Raw genomic sequence first — 23910 nt, 5'->3', positions numbered from 1 at the left:
TCAAACTAGAAATGATGTATGACTATATAATTCATTAAGTAAGATGGAACAAGGTTCACCAACAGCAGTTTGGAATAGATGTTAATCTAATTTACTCTTTTTAAGTAGAGGAAATGGCACATTAAAAACAGAGAGCCACATCATCACCCAAGCTCTTCCCACTGTTTTTTCCCCTCAATTCTATTTATTTATAGATTCTTCCACTAGGTCATATTTATTATGATTTCTATGTTGACCTGCCATGACCTATATATATATTCAAATCCCAGTAAGGGCATGGCTAGCTGATAAGAGCAAAATAGCTTGAAATAGATTTATATTAGTCTTTCTTCCTTTTCATTATCAGCAAAAATATGTTACACACACACATACACACACATATAAATAGATATACATTCTGTTTACTGTATATATATATGAGCCATGGCGGCACAGTGGTTGGAATGCAGTATTGCAGGCTAATTCTGCTGTTAGCAGTTTAATTCTGACTGGCTCAAGGTTAACTCAGCCTTCCATCCTTCCAAGGTCAGTAAAAAGAGGACCTAGATGGTTGGCGACAATATGCTGACTTTCTAAACCAGTGATGGCGAACCTATGGCACGGGTGCCACAGGTGGCACGCAGAGTCATATCTGCTAGCATGCGAGCCGTTGCCCTAGTTCAGCTCCAACATGTATGTGTGTGGTGGCCATCTGATTTTTGGCTCACACAGAGGCTCTGGGAGGGCATTTTTGGCTTCCAGAGAGCCCCCAGGGGGATGGGGAAGGACATTTTTACCCTCCCCTGGCTCTAGTGAAGTCTTTAGACCCTGGGGAGGGTGAAACACGAGTGTATTGGGCCCACCAGAAGTTGGGAAACAGGCCATTTCTGACCTCCAGAGGGTCTCCAGGGATGGGGAACGCTGTTTCATTCTCTCCAGGCATTGAATTATGGGTTTGGGCAGTTACCGATGCGCGGCAATATATATATATATGTATGTGTGTGTGTGTGTGTGTGTGTATGTATGTGTGTGTGTGTGTATATATATATATATATATATATATTCCTTATGTGTCCAATCACACTTGGCCAATAAAATTTTATTCTATTCCATATGGAAGGAAGCATAGTACTTTCCTTTTTCCCTATATATGTACGTATATGTAGGTCTTGGGGTATTTGGGTCTGTTCCCATGTAAGATTGATAGAATCTTGGAATTCTATCTAGATTGTAGAATCTTAGAATCATGGGAAAAGACCCAAATATGCCAAGACCTACATACCTATATATGGGAAAATCTACAAAAACATGTGTATGTGTGATTTTTTTTGGTCGGATATGGCTACCTAATGAGGGCAAATAAGCCCAAAATAAATCTATAGTAGTCTCCCTTCCTTTTCATTATTAGCAAAAATGTTACACACACACACACACATACACACATATATATATACATGCATATACCTACTGTATATGTATGAATGTATGTATATATATGTATATGTATATATGTATGTGTATATATGTACATACATACATACATACATACATGTATATATATATATATATAGAGAGAGAGAGAGAGAGAGATTCGGCACAAAAAATATGTAACCCTTCCCTGGTACAGAGCTGAAGTGATTGGATACTGTAGCCTAGAGGTTAATTCTCTGTCTTACAAGGAAAAGGTTGCAAGTTCAAGTCCCAGTGTGGATATGGCTAGCTGATAAGGCCAAAATGGATCTATCCTAGTCTCCCTTAACTTTCAAATTAAGCAAAAACATGTGACATACATATACAATACTGTCCCGGACATCTTTTCTATTGGAATAAACATAAACATAAGCAAAGTAGGTACAGGTAAATTGGACAGTACTTATGGTGTACTTATGCCCGCTACTTACAGACCACTTAGGAATGGGATGAGGACAGTCGAAGGTTAAAGTTTTTACTTTAGATCGTCTACAGTCAGCCGGGGATGCTCCCTGTCATTTTTTAAAAAAAATTTGCACCTCACACGTGCATCCCCACCCATGCGGTCCAACTTTACCGTATTCAGGCACACTCTAAACTCAGGCCCCCACTTACACCTGCGCTTCCCGCCCGGTTCGAGTCGAGGAGGAGGAGCCGAGCTGTCGGAGCAGACCAATCGCGTGGCAGCTATGCAAAGAAGCTCAAGATTCGCGGCGGGGCTGCGGCAGGAGATCCCAGTCGGTTCCTCTGGAGGGAATGCGGATCCCTTCGGGTCGCTTTCTCTCTCGCTCGCTCTCTCTTTGCAAAGATTGCTCAGATGCTGATTTAAAACAGGGAGTAAACAACCCCAAATCCCAAAGCGCTGCGCTCCTATTGGGAAGGAAAACCCAAGATTTGAGGACTCCCGGATCCCCCGAGAGCAGCGTGGGATCTGTTTTGAAAACAGCGGCTTTTGAAACTCTTCAGTCGGTTTCCTGGAACGGAGCGGCTTTGATTGATTGGTCCGCTGGCTTATTCGCTGTCAGTAAGTAACAGAATGGGGTTTCTTTTTCCTCTTTTGTTTTAATAATGGTAAAATGAATGAGAAGAGTTGTTGTTGGTTCTATTCTCCCTGATTACTCGCAGTTAAATTCTTATTTTGGTTTACGAAATGTGTGAATAGGTTTGCCACTTTATTTTACAAAGGGACCTCGGACTCTGTATTCTGGGATATTTCACTTTAGCATTGAAACCTTAATTTGGCAAAATAATAACAAGAAGAGGAAGAGGAAGAGATGGAGAAGAAAAAGAGGAAGAGGAGGAGGGGGAGGAGGAGGAGGAGGAGGAGGAGGAGGAGGAGGAGGAGGAGAAGAAGAAGAAGAAGAAGAAGAAGAAGAAGAAGAAGAAGAAGAAGAAGAAGAGTCGGACTATATTGCTTGATTTTTTTTTTTGCAACTTGATGCTTTTATTGGGTTACTCCAAGTGTGTAGTGATTCTGTTGAATAGGGTCCCACTTGCCCCTTCTTAGCAAACTTTCTTTGGGGAGAAAAGAATGGGCAACCATTCTAAGATGGAAGTTGTGTGTGAGATGCTCTTTGTTAGGGCAACCACACAATAAAAGATCCTTGCAATGACCCTCATTCCAATTATTGACTAGAGCCATAATAAACCATTATAAACGTTTAGCTCATTTCAATAAATTGCTTAAACTAAAATCAAATATGCCATGTTGTGGCTCAGTAGAATTTGGGGGTCAGATCAAGCTCAAGTTGAGTTTCTCAGAAAGCATTATATGACCTTGGTCCAAAAGCTTAGAACTGTGTCCTGTCATTTGACAGCACTCAGCTGATCTTGGACTAATCTAATAGTTAGATTGGAAACCACCAAGTAGCAATACAGGTAGCCCTTGATTTATGCCCAGAGTAGCACCATAAAATTTGTTGTTAAGCGATGCTGTCATTAAGTGGGGAATCATGTGACTGTACACAATTTTACAACTTTTATTTTTTTGGCCATAGTTGTTAAGACTTCACATTACTGAGAGTTACGGCCTTCCCTACTGGCTTTCCCATTGATTGGCTTGTTGGAAGCCAACGGGGAGAGTCACAAATAGCAATTCCATGACCATGGGATATTGCAGCCGCCATAAATGTGTGACAGTTTCTAAGGACCTGAATCATGATCATGTGATTGCTAGAACACTGCAACAATTTTAAGACCTTGGTAAGACCACACTTGGAATATTGCATTCAGTTTTGGTCGCCACGATGCAAAAAAGATTTTGAAACTCTAGAAAAAGTACAGAGAAGAGCTACAAAGATGATTAGGGGACTGGAGGCTAAGAACAGTTGCAGGAACTGTGCGTGGCTAGCTTAATGAAAAGAAAGACCAGGGGAGACATGATAGCAGCATTCCATTATCTCAGGGCTTGCCAGAAAGAAAAAGGAGTCAACCTATTCTCCAAAGTACCTGAGGGTAGAACAAGAAGCAATGGGTGGAAGCTGAACAAGGAGAGAAGCAACTTAGAACTAAGGAGAAATTTCCTGACAGTCAGAACAGTTAATCAATGGTACAGCTTGTCTCCAGAAATTGTGAATGCCCCAACACTGGAAGTTTTAAGCAGATGTTGGACAACCATCTGTCTGAAGTAGTGTAGGGTTTCCTGCCTAAGCAGGGGGTTGGACTAGAAGAACTCCAAGGTCCCTTCCAACTCTGTTGTTGTTATTATTAAGTGTGAACACCAGTTGTAAGCCACTTTCTTTATCAGGGTTGTAACTAAATGAGCGTATTGAACAATGATTGTAAGTTAAGAACTGTCTGTACTAAACACCTGCTAAAAATAATGGCTATGTAGACAATGTAATGCTTGTGGAATAACAGCCACATGAAGAAACTACCAAGGAGAAAACATTACCCAATCTACCCTGATAGGGCAAGCAAGTTTATATAAAAGAAAGTGAACCCAATTCTTTTCCAGCACTCAAGATGTTACCTTCTCAAGCAATGAAACCTCTGTATGAAAACAGCTCAGAGGACTCCACAGTTCAATTCTGAACTGCATATATTTTCTTCCTTGCCAGCTCCCCACTGACATTGGGGTTCCCCATAAAGGCATCAAATGCTTCACAAAGCATACAAAATGAGAGAAATTTGCATGCAGGCAAACCTCCACCCAGGAACATCTGCCCTTTCTGCATGAATGCCTAAAATAGCGTGTCCACAAGTGTCAGATACGGACTCCAGTTAATGGCACAACTGGATGAAAAATAGTAAAGACAACTAGACACAAGAACAGTTTTTTCCCAAATGCCATCACTGCTAAACAAATAATTCCCTCAACACTGTCAAACTATTTACTAAATCTGCACTACTATTTCTACTAGTTTTTTCTCATCATTCCTATCACCCATTTCCTCCAACTTATGACTGTATGACTGTAACTTGTCGCTTGTATCCTTAAGATTTTTATTAATATTGATTGTTTCCTCATTGCTTATTTGACCACTATGACAATCATTAAGTGTTTTTCTCATGATTCTTGACAAATGTATATTTTCTTTTATGTACACTGAGAGCATATGCACCAAAGACAAATTCCTTGTGGGTGCAATCACACTTGGACAATAGAGTGTTCTATTCTAAAGTGGGCAAAAAGTATAATTACAATGATCAAGAATGTGCATCTTATATTAAAAAATAATATTAGCATACCATAGATAATACCAAGGAGCAACTGGTGTTCTAGAACAGTGTTTCCCAACCGTGGCAACTTGAAGATATTTGGACTTCAACTCCCAGAATTCCCCAGCCAGCAAATGCTGGCTGGGGAATTCTGGGAATTGAAGTCCAGATATCTTCAAGTTGCTAAGGTTGGGAAACACTGTCCTAGAATTATATCCCAGAACGTACAGTGTTGCCAATTGCCATCAAGACTACATTTCTAAGATCAGCTAAGAAAAAAAATGAAGCTTCAAAGCAAACTGCTCAAACTAAACCCCAGGAGGAAAGAGATACCTGAATCCGACTGAGTTGTCAACTTGACCAGCTGCTCACTACTCATGACAGAACACAACACCCTACACAAAGGCTTCAATTATAACATACTGTAAATGATGTCAGTTAGAATTTTTTGCAGCCTTGGAGGCAGTATTTAAAACCACAGGGCTTATCACAGAAACCCAAGAGAATGTAAGACAGATGATCATATTGGAGACCATAGGAACACAGAACTAGAGCCATTTCAAAGCAGAGGACAAAAAAACCAGAGACCATAATGTTGTGGTTGTCTCTGGCCCAGCTCCTGCCCCAGGGAATGTGGAGGTGGATGCAGGGGAAAATTCAACATGTCACAGGCCTGTGTTATTGCCGACAGAATCAGTTCAGAGTTTAGTTTCCTCAGACGAAGAAGAAGGTGGGAGTGACTCGGCAGAGGAGGGCTTGGCACACAGCCCAGGCAGTCAATCTCCCTTATCTTCCCTTGATTCAGATGATGACATTTTGGACCCACGCAAGCGCAGAATTGTGCGTAGAAGAGACCAAGTAAGAATATATTACAGGAAATAAGTGAGGCCAACTGTGTTTTGGTGGGGCTCTAGTAATTAGGGCTGCTGCTATAAATAGCAACATGTGGGTTTGGCCGTTGTGGAAGAATATCTGTTCGGAGTTTGTCAGGAATCCTGTGTTTTCTGGACTTTGTTGCTTTTTCACGTCTTGAAAAACAAAGCAGAGCAACGTGTGTGTGGGTGTGTGTGTCTCACTTAGTTGGAAGAAGAAGGGGTGTGAAGTTTCTTCACAGCTGCTAGCTTAGTACTTAATGACTGCTTAAGGGAAATTGTACAGACTACCCGGTTGTTTTGGGAGGAGTGCTCTTTGCAATACAAAAAGAGTGCTTAGTTTTATTTTGAATTTTGTGATAAAGAACATTGTTTTGAATTTTCAAACGTGTCTGTGTCTGAAATTTGTACCCTTGAATTTTCGGGAGGCTCCTATCAGAGAGCCCGGCAGAACACATAAGAACACAGAACCAGAGCCAATTCAAAGCAGAGGACAAAAACCCAAGAAGAACCAAACCATCATCATCTTCCCAGCAGACAAAGACAGTACCAGAGTTATCATGGTCAGATCACAAAGGGAACTGCATCTCTATACATACCAACCCAGTGCAAAAAGTAGACAACCTGATCAAGAGAAGCCTAAATACAAGAAGTCAAATAATAAAACAATAGTGATGGATGAAAAGCAGTGAATACATCCTTCCATCCTTCCATGAACATTCCAAAACACACAAGCCCGATATATCTCTTTTGAGGGGTCGTTTGAGTGCTAGCTGGCCCATGTTTGGATCCAGATTGAGAAGTGAAAAAAACAGGTTTTAGTAATGATTATTATTTCTAGATCAAATTAACTGCATGTGGTCATATAGATGAATCAAATTGATAACATTCTTACTGCTTTAATCTGGGTATCTGTGGAAGAGATTGTTTATAGTGGAGTTACTTATTTGGTTCAAAAATTCATTTGGAACAACTTTTGGTGCCCACCAAATCTGGTAGATTTATCTTTAATCTGCAATCATCTGATTCCACGAGAGTGTATGATAATAGGAACGTGGCACATTGATATAATTTCAAGAAGTTCAAGTACCTCTGTGACACACTCCTCCAACAATTGTATTTTTAGCTGACAGTTTATGGGGGCAGAAAAATGACCTATTTAAGAAACAATAAGCAACGCTCAAGAGGATTATATAAAAATAGGTCAATAGAGGAAGGAACAGATAATCAGGCTGCATCTGTTTACATCTTGTAGAATCTGCTGGCAAAGCCATAAAATATCTATGTGGAATGAGGTTACATTCAAGTGAGCATGTTGAACAAAGTGCATGACATAAATTAGACTACACTGAACAACAGCATGCCTTTTAATCAATTTCTCCCAAATTACAGATGTTTAATCATATTGGAATTTGTATTATTTGGGGGGGGGGGGTTGTAACTCAGTGAAAAATGCAATACTATACAATGTTTTCATTTTGACATTGTATAACATTAGGTAAAAACATAAACAATATGAAATTAACAATTGCAATATGTAGTAATAGAATTTCTACTGAAGGTTGTGACAGATATGAACATCTGTTTAATTTAGATTATTCTATAATCCTTGGGGATGGTATGTTCAAATCTCAGAACCAATTAATTAAAAGAAAAATCCTAGCATCCTGATTAAGAAATCAAGTCTAGTATAGAAAATTGGCTAGGCTTAAGTGAACTACTTTGGGGGGGGGGGGGGTGTTTGTTCTTAGTTTTTCATAGAAACCCATCAATTCACAGAAACCACTGTATTTGGAAAACCAATTGAAAATGATTGTCTGAATCTTTTGTTAGAAATAGCTGTTTTCGCTGGATAGCTTATTAGAGTGAATTGGCTTTGGAGACAGCAATACATATATTGATCCTGATTATGTGGGTTTAGTTTATCTTAATCTATTGGATTGTCACTGAAGGTTATGTCCCCATATGTACCAGTTATAGAAAGAAGTTGTTGTCATTGTTATTGGGATGACTTCAGATGATCATATTACTTATTCCTTGGTACTCAGTTGCTTTGAAACTGATTTAAATTTGATACTCAATGAATTTTGACTTGGAAATTTTATCCTGGCATTTGTTTGTTCATTTGTTTGGTACTCAATGCCCAAACTAGAAATGGTCAGTGTCACCTGCCTTGTGACGTATTACATTATTCCTTATGGAAAAATTCATCTGGTTGAAATCATCATTTTTTATACTTATCATGTCTCCCGGAACCAATTAATGGTGAGTACCGAGGTACCACTGTATTGCTTTCCTTTACCACAGCCCACAGGGCAACCTTCTCTACGTTTTGTGATACAGCTCTCAGGAAATCTGAGGAACAGCATCCATGACCATCTGTGTGTGTGTGTGTGTCAAAATCTGTAAGATGGTAAGTGTGACATCACAATCCACATTCTGCCCCTTTTGGACCTATATTACACATATAATGAAATAGGAAGGGCTTGGATCATGAGGCTCCCTTACCTGTTTTTAGTCCTCCCCTTGTCCACAGTGTGGACATCACTGATGCTGAGCCAGAATTGTGTAAAGCATGGGAAATCTATAGGTTATAGAGAGTGAAGGGCTACCAAAAGTTTTACTACCACATTGTGGGTGTGGCTTATGGATGTCACCCTGCATTTTCTTTCAACATCTTTCAGTGCAAATTGGATGCTCTGGGATGGAGCTCCATTTTCACTACCCTGCTGCGTTCCACCCCCATCCGGGCAGCAGCCCACCCCTGGTTATAGATCTAAAACTGGGAGGAAGGCACCAGAATGAGAGCTGTATAAATGAGCTCCCAAGTTAGCAATTATTGTCCAATATTTCGGAATTATGGTTGCAATCATAACTCAAGGCATTATGTGACTGGATCTGATTTTTCAATATTTTTGGGTGTGGTAATTACGAATAGCGCAGTTTTTTAAAGAATGCTGCATTCATTAAACAAATCCATATCCCCAATGATCTGTGTCCAAAGCAGAAGTAAACATTGGAAACAGGCAAAAAAGCCACAAAATAAGCTTGAAGTGCTGCAAATGGCCATAAAAGATGAGCTGGTTGCCAAGTTCCCTATATGCAATCACATGACTGCAGGTGTGTATGTGCAGTCACCGTAACTTTGAAAATAGGTTGTATGTAGCACTGGGCAGATTTATTATCACTTCACAATCTCCCTCTCTCCCTCCCTCTCTCTCTGTGTCTCTCTCTCCCATCAACCCACTACACACCAAACTATTTTGAGTAGCTTGTACTTGAAAAGCAAGAAGCAAAGAATTGGGAAACAGATTATATACACTCAGAAGAGAAAGCCCTACACAGCAAGAGAAACAACTTGCATCTATTCCACTTCAAGACCTTGGAAAATAGCCAGGTTTTGAAGGATTTTGATAATGTCATCAGGATGGGAGACATGTGAGGATACTGGGTGAATTAAATTTGAACCTGCAGAACAGAGTTAAAACCTATTTTTTTTTATTTTCAAGAAGATTATTTAAAATGGGAAAAAGGAAGAAAGAGCCCAAAAGAAAATCCATTAACCTCGGCAGTGAAACTGACCAGTGGATGTCTGTTTTACCAGAAAGCCTTTGGGTTGTACCTCTCTCTAATCTGTCATTACCAGGTAAGTAATGCCTTTTGAAATTTGGATAATTGGAAAGAATTGTTTCAACACAACACATCATAATATAACACATAATAACACATAACAGAACAGTATAGCATAACATAACAGCACAGCCCAACGCAACACAACAGAACATATTTAGCATTATCTTTTCAACTTCCTAATATCTTTTCAACACAGTTCTTCAAAAGTTGTAGAAATAAATGATGGATTTGCCCACCGCCACAGATATAACTGCGTGAACTTTAGAACATTATATTGTGTTCTGTGCATCTTGTCAAAATGTATCTTTAAAAAAAAGGATATTAATGAAATCCAAGCTTTAAACCACCCCTTGAAGAAAAAAAAATCACCAGAGCTTCACAAGGATTTTTTCTTTTCCTTGCTCAGTCTGTCGTGGCAACCTATCCAGTTGGATGGGTGGGATATATCCTTCTTTCCATTGAATCTGCGAATCAGATAAATCCCCCCCCCCCAGTTTAGTTTCCCAACCTCCATAAACCTGATTTAAAGAAATGTATAAGACTTCCCAGAATAGCTTTAATAGCTTTCGCTCCCCCTAGGCTTATAAAATTTATGTATGGTATGACTGTATGTATGACTGATCTCTTAAATTGGGGTTTTTAGTTTTTTTAATATTAGATTTGTTTACATTGTCTTTTTATTGTTGTTAGCCACCTCAAATTTGCGGAGAGGGGCGGCATACTAACTAACTAACTAACTAACTAACTAACTAACGAAAGAAATAAAGAAATAAAGAAATAAAGAAATAAAGAAATAAAGAAATAAAGAAATAAAGAAATAAAGAAATAAAGAAATAAAGAAATAAAGAAATAAAGAAATAAATAGAACCCTATGGACCAAAAGTTGCTCTAATGCACTGATGGCAAACCTTTTTTTCTTTGGGTGCCAAAAGTGCGTTTGTGTGCGCTATTGCACAAGTGCAAGTGCCCACACCCATAATTCAGTGCCTGGGGAGGGTGAAAATGATATTCCCCTGGAAGCCCTCTGGATGCCGGAAACAGCCTGTTTCCCAACTTCTGGTGGGCCCGGTAGGCTCATTTTTCACTTTCCCCAGGCTTCATAAGCTTCCCTAGAGCCTGGGGAAGACAAAAATGCCCCCCCTTCCCCTAGAAGCCCTCCAGAAGCTGAAAACACCCACCAAGAGGTTCCATGTGAGCTGAAAATCAGCACATGCACATTGGAGCTGAGTTACGACAATGGCTCATGTACCAGCAGATATGCCTCTGCGCGCCACGTGTGACACCTGTCCCAACCAAATCCTATCAATTTCTAAATTAAAGTGTGATGAAATTCACCCCAATTGGGGGTGAAATACATTAAAGAAGAACCCCGGAAGATTACAATGACACAAATCACTGCACCATACACCTCCCAAGGGATGACTGGTACCAGAGGTAGAGCTCATCTGATCCATCCGGGGGCGTGTGTATCTTAGATAGCACTTACCATATTTGATTATCTGATCACATGCCACCCTTTTGCTCTCAGGTGAGACTTATTACTTGTATTCATTACTTATAATAATGTTTGCTGGGAAATATAAAAAAAACTCAAAAAGCAGAATACTAGGACTACTAGGTCTGTTTCTGCAGTTAGTTTTGTCTGGTTTTAGATTAGAGTAAGAAGAGTTTTAGAGTGAACTTTGATGCAGTGGTAAGTCTGACAAACAATTAGGAATAGGTTGACTTTGTCTTTAATCCTATATAGGTAGTCATGATGCAATGACATATTGTCTGGATAAGAAGTCAGAAGTCAGTGCAAATGGATCCAAATTATTGCAGTTACTGGATAAACATATGCATTGGATAGTGCACCCTATTATTTTGAGATGGTCAATAACACAGGTAAATATTTTTGGATTTCCCACTTTGTCTTTTTGGAGCTCTGTTTTTACAACATTAAATTTGCTTGTATTTATTTATTTAATTAATTCGACTTCTATGCCACCCAATTCCTAGGGACTCGGGGCGGCTTTTTTGTTTCTGCAATCCTTTTGTTTCCGTAATACATAGAATAATACAGGTATCATAAAAAAGAGCAAAATCATTGGATGAAAGTGATCAATTTTCTATTTATTTTGTGTTAGAAACATTATGGGTTTTACCAAAGACTTGTAGACTGCAATCCAAAACCATTGTCTTCCTAAAACTGTTCAACATTTATGAAATGTATATCATTGAAACATAATTAAATATATCTTTCTTGCAAACGTTTTGGAAACCGTTTTTTTTTAAACTTTTCAGGATCTGACTGTGTTGGAACAATTGGATGCTGGAATTAGGTATTTCGATTTTAGAATAGCTCACAAACCTGATGATCCTTCTATGAAATTATACTTTGTTCATATGTTATATACGACAGTGGAAGTAGAGGTACATTTTCTTAACAGAATTCTATTGAAATCACTGTTTTAAGTGAAATACACTATTAAAAAATGTGTTGTGAAGTGTCCTTTCTGTGCAGAAGTGAGGAAATCCAAATTTTTGATAGTAATATGCTTCCCCCCCCCCTTTTTCTGGCAGAATGGAGACTAATGTTTCCATGAGTAATTTATATTATCAGAATTAGAAAATAACTATTTCCTTTGTCCCTAAAAGCTAGATATTGATCTCTAATATAGATAACCCCTACCATTAACAACTGCTTTTGGTCCAGAATTTCCATTTTGACTTCTTGTCCAACACCCGTCATATCTTTTGAAGAATTCTAGAAATGTAAACATTTGCTATTTTGTGTCCCATTTTTAGATTTATTTTTAGATATTTTTAGATTGTTTTAAAATTTGTGAACCAACATGAAGCTTTGTGAACCAACATAAAGCATAATGGGGAAACTAATGTTGGAACCAGTAATTCCCCGTAGTTCTGTCCGTGATTTTTAGAGCATATACATTGTGTCCATACCATGTGTCACCATTTTGCAGCAACAAAATAAGCTCAAGCTCTCCACCAAAAGTAATTTTAAAGTATTAAAAAACTCGGTTATACAAATAGAAACCACCTTGTGAAGAAAGAAAACGTTTTGGAAAATTGGAAAATTTCAATAGGATATACATTAAATGAAGTTGGTTTGGATAAAGTCAGGAAGTGACCAGTTTTCAAGATATGAATTTCCTGATAATCAGTGCTTGAATCAACTACAAAACTTGTACAGTACTTAGTAAAGATTCAGAAATGATCATATGGACTCTGGCATTCATGCCACAGCAGCTCCATGTTACATCCAGTTACATATTTTGCTCTGTTGTAAAATTATTAAGATTCCACAGTGTACTGAACAACAATTATAGCATAAATTCCTACTTAGTAAAAAACAACAACCCCAATTGTTCTGAATAACATGACTCTCTTTAGCAAAATTCATTTGTTTATGCTTTTATGTACCTTGATTTATTTTTTTAATAGATTTCAACATTGTTAGGTTGGAATCTCTCTCTCTCAGACACACACACCTCCCCCTTCCCTCCCTCCCTCCCCTATTTGGCAACTAATTTTTTTAGGATCAAGTCAAGAAAGTGACTCCCAAATGATTGGCCAAGGAATGCTTTGTACAGGAAAATTCTGCAGAATTTCAACAATCTGTTTAGGATGAGGGTTGGAATTAAAGAGCACAGTAACAATTCTGAAGAAAAAGAGTAGCGTTGTTCCTGTCTTTTTGGATAATGTTCTTTTTAAGAAGGATAGCATTTTTTTAACATAGTAGTTTTTAGTTTGTTGGATTACAAATACTTCTAAAACATGAAAATCGAAATTAAGCTTTCTAGGAATCACAATGTACATAATATTTCATAGTTATGGTAACATTTAGTTTGATTTTGTATGGTTTGCTAGATGATCACTACCCATTATAAGTTTATGTTTATCAAACAGGAAATAATATGCAAATAGCAAGTTTCCAGTCCACATGCAATATCCTGTGCAATGAACATTTCCTGGTCAGATAATATGATACAATATCATTGAGAAATTTGCCAATTATAATTGATTCATTTTACATCTGTTACAAAGCCATGTCTCATATCAGATGTTATTCAGTCTTACATTGATTTTTACAGGTTGTTCTGTGGGACATTTTACGATGGTTAAAAAACCATCCTTGGGAGGTTGTTGTTCTAGCTTTCAGAAATTTTGACGGCTTGGAGGAGAATCATCACAATCATTTGGTCTCCTGCATAAAGAAGATCTTCAGTTCTATTTTGTGCCCTAGAAATGTGAGTTGCTTAGAAAACTTAGTTTTCAGATTTTGAGACTAGATTACTAATTCACTTTGGTATGATCAGATATTGTATTGAGGGAATGTACAGTGGTCATATACAACTCTGAGTGATTTTGTAATGCTTGGCAAAATTTGAACAATTCCTGGGTAATGCTAAATGACCCCTGCAGAACTTGTCCGATTAGTAACCGAGACGTTGATGCATGGAACTCACTACCAGACTCTGTAGTATCATCACCTAACACCAGTGAAGGGCTACCAAAAATTTTATTACGACACTGTGGGTGTAGCTTATGCAGGATCCTCTGCATTTTCTTTCAACATCTTTCAGTGCAAATTGAGTGCTTCGGGGTGGAGCTCCATTTTTGCTACCACACTGCATTTCCCCCCCGTCCGGGCAGTAGCCCACCCCTGCCTAACCCCCAAAACTTTACCCTTAGACTATCCACTGTTGACTTCTCCCAATTCCTAAGAGGTTAGTAAGGGACATGCATAAGTGCACCAGAGTGCCTTCTGTCCCTTATCCTAATGTTTCTCTTTTACTAGTATCATGTATATAAACATTATTATATCTTTATATACCACCAATGGGTACGTAAATAAATAAAATAAAATAAATAAATAAATAAATAAAATTGATCACAGCTGTATCCCAAGTCTATTTGATATGAATAATAGCCAGTTTATTTTAATGATTAAAATTTAAGTCAATAGGCTAGAAAGTAGGGAGGCGGAACCGATTAAGTTGTTCCACCCCAGGCGCCTGATGGATCCAGAAGGCTTTCAGAAGGCACTTGGGGTTATTCCAGACACACTCATCCACAGTTTTGCAGATTCTCTGGCTGAGGCGTGGAACAAGGCTGCAGTGGAGGCCCTAGACTGAATTGCACTGTTGCGACCTCTCCGCGGCACTAGACCCGTAGAGCTCCATGGTTCAACGAGGAGCTCCGGGAGTTGAAATGCCGGAAGAGACGTCTAGAGAAGCGATGGAGGAAGAGTAAGTCCGAATCCGATCGAACACTTGTAAGAGCTCATATTAGAGACTTACAAAATGGCGCTCAAGGCGGCAAGATGCGCGTATCATGCCGCCTTGATTGCATCAGCGGAATCCCGTCTAGCCGCTCTGTTTAGGGTGACCCGCTCCCTTCTTTACCAGGGGGGAGTTGGGGAGCCCTTGCAGAGTAGTGCCGAGGATTTTAACACATTATTCGCTGATAAAATTGCTCGGATCTGAGTGGACCTCAATTCCAATTGGAAAACAGAGTCGACTGACAATGAGTCAGTTGAGGTGACTGGGGCCTGTACTTGTTCACCTGTCTGGGAAGAGTTTGATCTGGTGACACCTGATGAAGTGGACAAGGCCATTGGAGCTGTGAGTTCCGCCACCTGCTTACTGGATCTGTGTCCCTTCTGGCTGGTTTCGGCCAGCAGGGAGGTGACACGGAGCTGGGTCCAGGAGATTGTCAACGCTTCCTTGGGGAGGGGGTCCTTTTCGGCTCCCTATAAGGAGGCACTTGTGCACCCTCTCCTCAAGAAGCCTTTCCTGGACCCAGGCGTACTTAATAACTATCGTCCAGTCTCCAACCTTCCCTTTATGGGGAAGGCTGTTGAGAAGGTGGTGGCGCTCCAGCTCCAGCGGTCCTTGGAAGAAGCCGATTATCTAGGTCCTCAACAGTCGGGTTTCAGGCCCAGTTACAGCACAGAAACTGCTTTGGTCGCGTTGATGGATGATCTCTGGCGGGCCCGGGACAGGGGTTTATCCTCTGTCCTGGTGCTCCTTGACCTCTAGCGGCTTTCGATATAATCGACCATGGTATCCGTCTGCGCCGGCTGGAGGGGTTGGGAGTGGGAGGCACTGTTCTTCAGTGGTTCTCCTCCTACCTCTCCGGTCGGTCACAGTTGGTGTTAGTGGGGGATCAGAGGTCGACTCCGAGGTCTCTCCCTTGTGGGATGCCTCAGGGGTCGGTCCTCTCCCCCCTGCTATTTAATATCTACATTAAACTGCTGGGTGAGATCATCCAAGGGCATGGAGTAAGGTATCATCAGTACGCTGATGATACCCAGCTTTACATCTCCACCCCATGTCCAGTCAACGAAGCAGTGAAAGTGATGTGCCGGTGTCTGGAGGCTGTTGGGGCCTGGATGGGTGTCAACAGACTCAAACTCAACCCTGATAAGACGGAGTGGCTGTGGGTTTTGCCTCCCAAGGACAATTCCATCCGTCCGTCCATCACCCTGGGAAGAGAATTATTGACCACTTCAGAGAGGGTCCGCAACTTGGGCATCCTCCTCGATCCACAGCTCACATTAGAGAAACATCTTTTGGCTGTGGCGAGGGGGGCGTTTGCCCAGGTTCGTCTGGTGCACCAGTTGCGGCCCTATTTGGACCGGGAGTCACTGCTCACAGTCACTCATGCCCTCACCACCTCAAGGCTCGACTACTGTAATGCTCTCTACATGGGGCTACCTTTGAAAAGTGTTCGGAAACTTCAGGTCGTGCAGAATGCAGCTGCAAGAGCAATCATGGGTTTTCCCAAATATGCCCATGTTACACCAACACTCCGTAGTCTGCATTGGTTGCCGATCAGTTTCCAGTCACAATTCAAAGTATTGGTTATGACCTATAAAGCCCTTCATGGCACCGGACCAGATTATCTGAGGGACTGCCTTCTGCCGTACAAATCCCAGCGACCAGTTAGGTCCCACAGAGTGGGTCTTCTCCGGGTCCCGTCAACTAAACAATGTCACTTGGTGGGACCCAGGGGAAGAGCCTTCTCTATGGCAGCCCCAGCCCTGTGGAACCAATTCCCCACAGAGATTAGAATAGCCCCCACTGTCCTTGCCTTTCGCAAGCTTCTTAAAACCCACCTCTGCCGCCAGGCATGGGGGAACTGAGATACTCTTTCCCGCTAGGCCTTTACAATTTTATGCATGGTATGTCTGTATGTATGTTTGGTTTTATAATAAGGGTTTTTAACTGTTTTAATATTGGATTGTTTATGTGCTGTTTTTATTACTTTTGTTAGCTGCCCCGAGTCTACGGAGAGGGGCGGCATACAAATCCAATAAATAAATAAATAAGTAAGTAAGTAAGTAAGTAAGTAAGTAAAGTAAGTAAGTAAGTAAGTAAGTAAGTAAGTAAGTAAGTAAGTGAGTAAGTAAGTAGTTCTAGTCCCACTTTAGCTATGAAAGCCAGTTTGGTGACTTTGGACCAATCATTCTTTCTCTTAGCTCCTAATAACTGTCTTTTCAAGGTGGTTGATGTGGGGAAAATAGGAGGAGGAAGGTGTGTTGCATATGTTTGCTGCCTTGAATTATTTATAAAAAAATAATAAGGATGGGGTATAAATAAATGAAATATGTTATCTTACTCTTCCTTTCAGATTATTCCAACCCTACGCAATATGTGGTCAAATGGCTACCAAGTTATTGTGTCTTATGACGAAATAATTCAAGTGGTACATCATAGTGAATTGTGGCCTGCAATTCCATACTGGTGGGGAAATAAGGATACAGCACAAAAGCTTATTGAGTTCTTGGAAAAAAGGAAGGAAGGTGGTCGTCCAGGTATTTGTCCCTTCTGCATATATGGTGTATATCCAGAATCAACTCCTGAGTTTCCCTCCATGAACATTCCCACACATAACCACCAAAACTCAGCAACCAGCTTTTATGATAATGGACCAAAAACCACAAAAGACAAGCAATCTTCAGTTTATGAGGATTTGCTTTAGGTCTAGTGAATCAGATCAAGAAGAAGTCACCGATATTCCTCTGTCCCTAAAGATATTACTCCAATTTGACGATATTTCCTACAACCTATTTTTTTTTTTTTTTGGAAACAAGGTTCCAAAATTTTCACATAATTTAGAAATGTGTTCCCATCTTTGCAGTCAGATGGATATATGTGGAAATATTTTTTTTATATACTGCTCAAAAAAATAAAGAGAACACTTAAACAACAGAATATAACTCTAAGTAAATCAAACTTCTGTGAAATCAAACTGTCCACTTAGGAAGAAGCAACACTGATTGACAATCAATTTCATTTTCTTGTCAGCATATTCAATTTTGTACAGAACAAAGTATTCAATGAGAATATTTCATTTCATTCAGATCTAGGATGTGTTATTTGAGTGTTCTCTTTATTTTTTTATGCTTTAATATGAGCATAGCAACATTTGATATACTGAATAAGGATGTTGAAAATACCTGTTTTAATTTGGGTTGATTTGGGATTACTCAGGCAGACATTTCTAGACTGAATTTGGGATTCATCCAAATAAGATGTAAGAAAGGTATATTCTTTCTGTCCCTTAGTTGCAAGTCACCTTATGGATGCTCATAATGATGTAGTTTGCAAATAAAGCGAGTTACATTCCCTTCTTTGGAGAATTGTTGGTAATTGTTACAAGAATCAAATGGTAATTCTCATTCTGTTTTCCCCTCTTCCAGATGGATTATTTGTCGCAGGAATCAATCTTACTGCAGATTTAGGATATATTTTGAAAAACATAAGCAGCTCTGTTAAAAAAATGACTCTGAAGGCTCTTCCTTTCTTAAATTTGTGGGTAAAGAAACAGCATCCTGGATCAAAAAAGGACTGCATTAACATTATTGCTGGAGACTTCATAGAAAAGAATAATTTTGTGGAGAATGTGATAAATCTTAATAGCAAACTGATTTTACAATAGCTCTATTTTGATCATGTTTTGAAAGGAGATGATGGGACTAACTGCAAGGATAAAGTAGGATATAATACAGCAAATAATTCACTCTCATATTTTTAACCTGCAGTTATGCATGGTTCTTATTTAAAAACTGTATTTATGCATCACTGTAGAAAATGTCACAAGGTTTGTTTTTTAAAAAAATATTTCACAGAAAAACTGGTCCTCCTGCAAAACATGCAGCATCTACAGAATTTTGAAACATGGACAACTTTGATCAACTGGTTAGTACTGAATGTTTGATCACCTCTTTGCTGTCCCACTCACCAACACACACACATGTAAATGGTGCTTTAGTAGGTTTATTAATGTTCCCTGGCAATTGCCTTCACCAAAACCTCAGAACTGTCCCAATTAAATCCATCCAAAAGCAGACCTATGTTAATCCACAGAGCAATGACCAATGAATTCAAGGTACAGTAATACCTTGTCTTACGAACCTAATTGGTTCCGGAAGTAGGTTCGTAAGGTGAAAAGTTCGTAAGATGAAACATTGTTTCCCATAGGAAACAATGTAAAAGCGATTAATCTGTGAAAAAGAAAAAAAATATCACAAAATGGTGCTTCAGCGGGGTGCTGCCGCCTGGCTGTCACCTTTTAAAACAGCCGGGGGGCTTCTCGGTGTTCTCCCGAACCCGAACCTGAACTTTTCGGGTTCGGGAGGCTGCTGAGAAGTGCCGCCGCCTGGCTGTCACCTTCTGAAACAGCCAGGGAGCTTCTCGTAGTTCTCCCGAACGCAGAACCCGGAAGTTCTGGTTCGGGTTCCGGAGGCTGCCGAGAAGCGCCGCCACCTGGCTGTCACCTTCTGAAACAGCCAGGGGGCTTCTTGGCATTCTCCCGAATGCCGAACCCGGAAGTTTGGGTTCGGGTTCCGGAGGCCGCCGAGAAGCACCCGGCTGTTTCCGAAGGTTACAGCCGGGCGGCGCCACTCGGCGGAGCGCAGTTTTTGCAATCGGCGGCGGCATTTTCGGCCGATCTGGAGGCTAGAAAGGAGGTGGGGAATCCCAATAGGGAATTCCATGGGCGGAGCTTTGACATCATGAAGACGTCCTCCTCATCGCTAACTGGCTGCAGCTGCATGCTTTCCCCAAATGAAGCCTCAGAGCTGCCATGCTGTAGCTGCACCTCAGCCAAATCCCTGTCAGCCAGCTGCCTGGAGCCATTGATTAGCACCTCCTGTGCCTGGGATTGGTTATTCCTTCGCCTGACATCTGGAGAGATAGAAACATAGAAACATAGAAGACTGACGGCAGAAAAAGACCTCATGGTCCATCTAGTCTGCCCTTATACTATTTCCTGTATTTTTTATCTTAGGATGGATATATGTTTGTCCTAGGCATGTTTAAATTCAGTTACTGTGGATTTACCAACCACGTCTGCTGGAAGTTTGTTCCAAGGATCTACTACTCTTTCAGTAAAATAATATTTTCTCATGTTGCTTTTGATCTTTCCCCCAACTAACTTCAGATTGTGTCCCCTTGTTCTTGTGTTCACTTTCCTATTAAAAACACTTCCTTCCTGAACCTTATTTAGCCCTTTGACACATTTAAATGTTTCGATCATGTCCCCTTTTCCTTCTGTCCTCCAGACTATACAGATTGAGTTCATGAAGTCTTTCTTGATATGTTTTATGCTTAAGACCTTCCACCATTCTTGTAGACCGTCTTTGGACCCGTTCAATTTTGTCAATATCTTTTTGTAGGTGACGTCTCCAGAACTGAACACAGTATTCCAAATGTGGTCTCACCAGTGCTCTATATAGTGGGATCACAATCTCCCTCTTCCTGCTTGTTATACCTCTAGCTATGCAGCCAAGCATCCTACTTGCATTTCCTACTGCCCGACCACACTGCTCACCCATTTTGAGACTGTCAGAAATCACTACCCCTAAATCCTTCTCTTCTGAAGTTTTTGCTGACACAGAACTGTCAATACAATACTCAGGTTGAGGATTCCTTTTCCCCAAGTGCATTATTTTACATTTGGAAACATTAAACTGCAGTTTCCATTGCTTTGACCATTTATCTAGTAAAGCTAAATCATTTACCATATTACAGACGCCTCCAGGAATATCAACCCTATTGCACACTTTAGAGTCATCAGCAAATAGGCAAACCTTCCCTACCAAACCTTCCCCATGTCACTCACAAACACATTAAAAAGAATAGGACCCAGAACAGACTGCTTGTAACCTGTCTCTGCTCACAATACCACCATTCACAATAACAGATATATGGTGACACATCCAGAGGAGTCATCATACCTTCCAAGATCATGCTTGAAAAGAAATTGTGCATTTTAGCTAGTAATGCTTTCCTCAGATACATTTGTGTCATGGCCCTGTCGGATTCCGGTTCAGGGGAGGAAGAAGAGTTGAAACTGGGACCATCCGACAGGGATGGCATTCTCCCCTCGAATGCTTGAAGAGGCCAGGGGCTGAAAAAGCTGCTGCCCCAGGTCTCTCAGGCATTGAAGGAAGTGGACAACTAAATTGGGAGCTGCCTTCCCTGAAAAACATGGGGGAGGTTTGGCTGTAGATAAGTAGTGGTGTTGAGGCAGTAGATCCCCTCTGATGAAGAACATCTGCCTCCTCCAGTCAATCCAAGGACATGGAGAGTGGAGAAGAGGCAAACTCAAAGGAGGTCTGAGAGGTTGTTTGCCAGAAGGTCATCTTGCTACTCCTCACAAGGAACACCTGGCTTGAGCTGAATTAAGTAGAGGCCAGGGAGGGTGTCTTTGCCAGGAACAATTGTTTGCTTTGCAGTGCACTTCCCTGGCCTGGGAAAAATTCTGATTTGATTTGTTTCTGCCTATGGATTTTGACCCTTGCCTCTAGACTCTTAACCTTGTGCACCTGGAATCTTGTGTATGACTTGCTGTCGTTGCCCTGTGGATTTGCCTAGTATAAGACACACTTTTTTCCTCCCCAAAAGAGGCTGAAAATTTGGATGTGTTTTATACTCTGAGTGTAGCTTTTTTAAAAGCTTTTTTTCCAGCCCTAACTAGGTGCTAACAATCTTCCCACCTCTTACCTAGCAGGTTTTTTCATTGTTACTCTCTCCAAATAATGTTTTTCCTAAGTCTTTGCAGACTTTTTTTCATTGCTAACAACGTTACTGGCTCTACCAGCTTGTAGGTTTTCATTGTTACTCTCTCCGAATAAGGTTTTTTTAAAAGCCCTAACCAGGGGATAAAATAATGTCCTGAAGCTGACGAGACTAAGGATGCCAGGCAGATCCCCCCCCCCTATTTTCTCCTCAAAAACTAAGGTGCTGTTGTGCTTATACTAAGGTGCTTGTACTGCTGTGGTACATCTTATACTCTGAAAAATACAGTATTTTTCAAACCTGGCAACTTTAAGACATATGGACTTCAATTCCCCAAATCCTTGTCTTAAAGTTGCCAAGTTCAAGTATTATTGAATTGTTTATGCATCTAGCCCAAAACGTGTTGATATTAAGTAATACCAGTTAGGATTTTAAGCAAGCTTTTATTTGTAGGTTCCAATAATAATTGAACATGGGATCTTATGCATGCAAAGTTTTAATACAAATGAGCTACATTTCCTGAGCTTTTGTGAGCTCTTCGGAACAAAGGAGGGGAAAGCTTAGCATGCCCTTTTTACATACAGAGGATAAACTTGGCAGAATTGAAAATCTAGCCCAATGTCTTAAATGTAAATATAATTAAATATTTACTGGCACTAATTGTATACTATAAAACTAAGTGTTTAAAGAGGCCAGATGCTTTGCAGTATGCAAGATGCGGAAAGAAAAAGAGATTGATTTTTAATTCTATTTTAAAATTTCTCTCAGGTTTGGCTAACTTTTTCAAGTATAAAAAAAGTAGGATTTCAGAGTATTTGTTGCTTTATTGGCAGCTGTAAAATTGAAAATTGAATTCAAACTTTCCATAAACTCAGCTATAAAATGAAAAAGAAAAATCTCTGGGACAACCAGCTCTAAATTTTAAGTATTTCTTTGGCCAGCACATTTCAGTTCAAGGTCACACTTGATTTATGAGTGACATACTGTGGATAACACTCCCCAAAGAGTTGGTACCAGGAAAAAAGCCAATTAATTTATATTAATGCATTAGCTAAAATATGGAGAGACCAAGAATGTTTGACTGGATCAGTCAATAAAATTTCCTAGACACATTTGTAATTAAATTAGAGAGCCGGGGTGGCGCAGCAGGTAGAGTGCTTACTGCAGGCCACTGAAGCTGACTGCAGATCTGAAGGTCAGCAGTTCAAATCTCATCACCGGTTCAAGGTTGACTCAGCCTTCCATCTTTCCGAGGTGGGTAAAATGAGGACCCGGATTGTGGGGGCAATATGCTGGCTCTGTTAAAAAGTGCTATTGCTAACATGTTGTAAGCCGCCCTGAGTCTAAGGAGAAGTGTGGCATAAAAATCGAATAAATAAATAGATAAGTAAGTAAGTAAGTAAGTAAGTAAGTAAGTAAGTAAGTAAGTAAGTAAGTAAGTAAGTAAATAAATAAATAAATAAAGTGGAAGGAATAAATGTGGAAAATATTGTAGGAGACTCAATCCATTAACGATGAATTGGATAAATAATACCGAGCTTTAAAATGTAAATTGCAACAATGTAAAGTGTAAATGTACCTAGAAGTATGATGAAAAAGCTGTAAAAGGGCTTATATACTTTTCTTTGTTTGTCTTGTATTTTTGTATGGTTTTTTAAATATATTGTTTTTAACAAAAAAACTTAATAAAGACTATTTAAACATTTTTTCCATTGCTGAGGGACTAATTTTGTTCTCTCAATGATTGGCATCATTCAAGACAACGATGAAACTGCATATAGATGGGAGGTTGAACAACTAGGCTTATGGTGTGACTGGAACAATCTGGAACTGAACACACCCAAACCCATAAAAATAGTGGTACTTTAGGAGAAACCTTCCCATTCTACCACTTCTTACTACACTAGACAACATAGTATCAACAGTAGACACCTTCACATTTCTAGTTTCTATCATATCTCAAGACTTAAAATGGTCACATAGCATCAAAAACATCATTAAAAAAGCACAACAAAAACGTTATTTCTGTACTAACACAGTGAGAAGCTTGAACTGCCCAAAGAGCTGCTGATAAATTATTTCAACTCCTACCCTCAAAATGATGCTATAGAGCACTGCACACAAAACAACTGGACACAAGAAGTTTTTTCCCAAACGCCATCACTCTGCTAAATAATTCCCTCACCACTGTCAAACTATTTGCTAAGACTACATTACATTAATTTTAAGTCTTCTCATTTCTATCACCCATCTCCTCCCACTTA

The 23910-nt window shown here is 39.9% G+C and overlaps 1 protein-coding gene across 1 annotated transcript; it reads left to right on the top strand.

The window, feature by feature from the left end:
- Positions 1 to 2088: 2088 nt before the first annotated feature.
- On the top strand, positions 2089 to 18645 carry PLCXD1 (phosphatidylinositol specific phospholipase C X domain containing 1). The gene is made up of 7 exons (XM_070750910.1): positions 2089 to 2473; positions 9491 to 9627; positions 11362 to 11498; positions 11898 to 12026; positions 13709 to 13864; positions 17253 to 17436; positions 18325 to 18645. The coding sequence occupies exons 2-7, from the start codon at positions 9504 to 9506 to the stop codon at positions 18561 to 18563; spliced, it is 969 nt and encodes a 322-aa protein (XP_070607011.1). The 5' UTR covers positions 2089 to 2473; positions 9491 to 9503; the 3' UTR covers positions 18564 to 18645.
- Positions 18646 to 23910: the final 5265 nt, after the last annotated feature.

This window comes from Erythrolamprus reginae, chromosome 4, assembly GCF_031021105.1.
Source record: "Erythrolamprus reginae isolate rEryReg1 chromosome 4, rEryReg1.hap1, whole genome shotgun sequence".
NCBI lineage: Eukaryota > Metazoa > Chordata > Lepidosauria > Squamata > Dipsadidae > Erythrolamprus > Erythrolamprus reginae.
The sequence above is the reverse complement of the archived record's forward strand: the minus strand, read 5'-3'. Positions and strand labels throughout refer to the sequence as shown.

Coding starts and splice junctions, on each gene's coding strand:
- PLCXD1 (XM_070750910.1), top strand. CDS start 9,504: ATGGGAAAAAGGAAGAAAGAGCCCAAAAGAAAATCCATTAACCTCGGC. Junction 12,027..13,708: donor ATACGACAGTGGAAGTAGAG/GTACATTTTCTT, acceptor TGATTTTTACAG/GTTGTTCTGTGGGACATTTT. Junction 17,437..18,324: donor GAAGGAAGGTGGTCGTCCAG/GTATTTGTCCCT, acceptor CCCCTCTTCCAG/ATGGATTATTTGTCGCAGGA.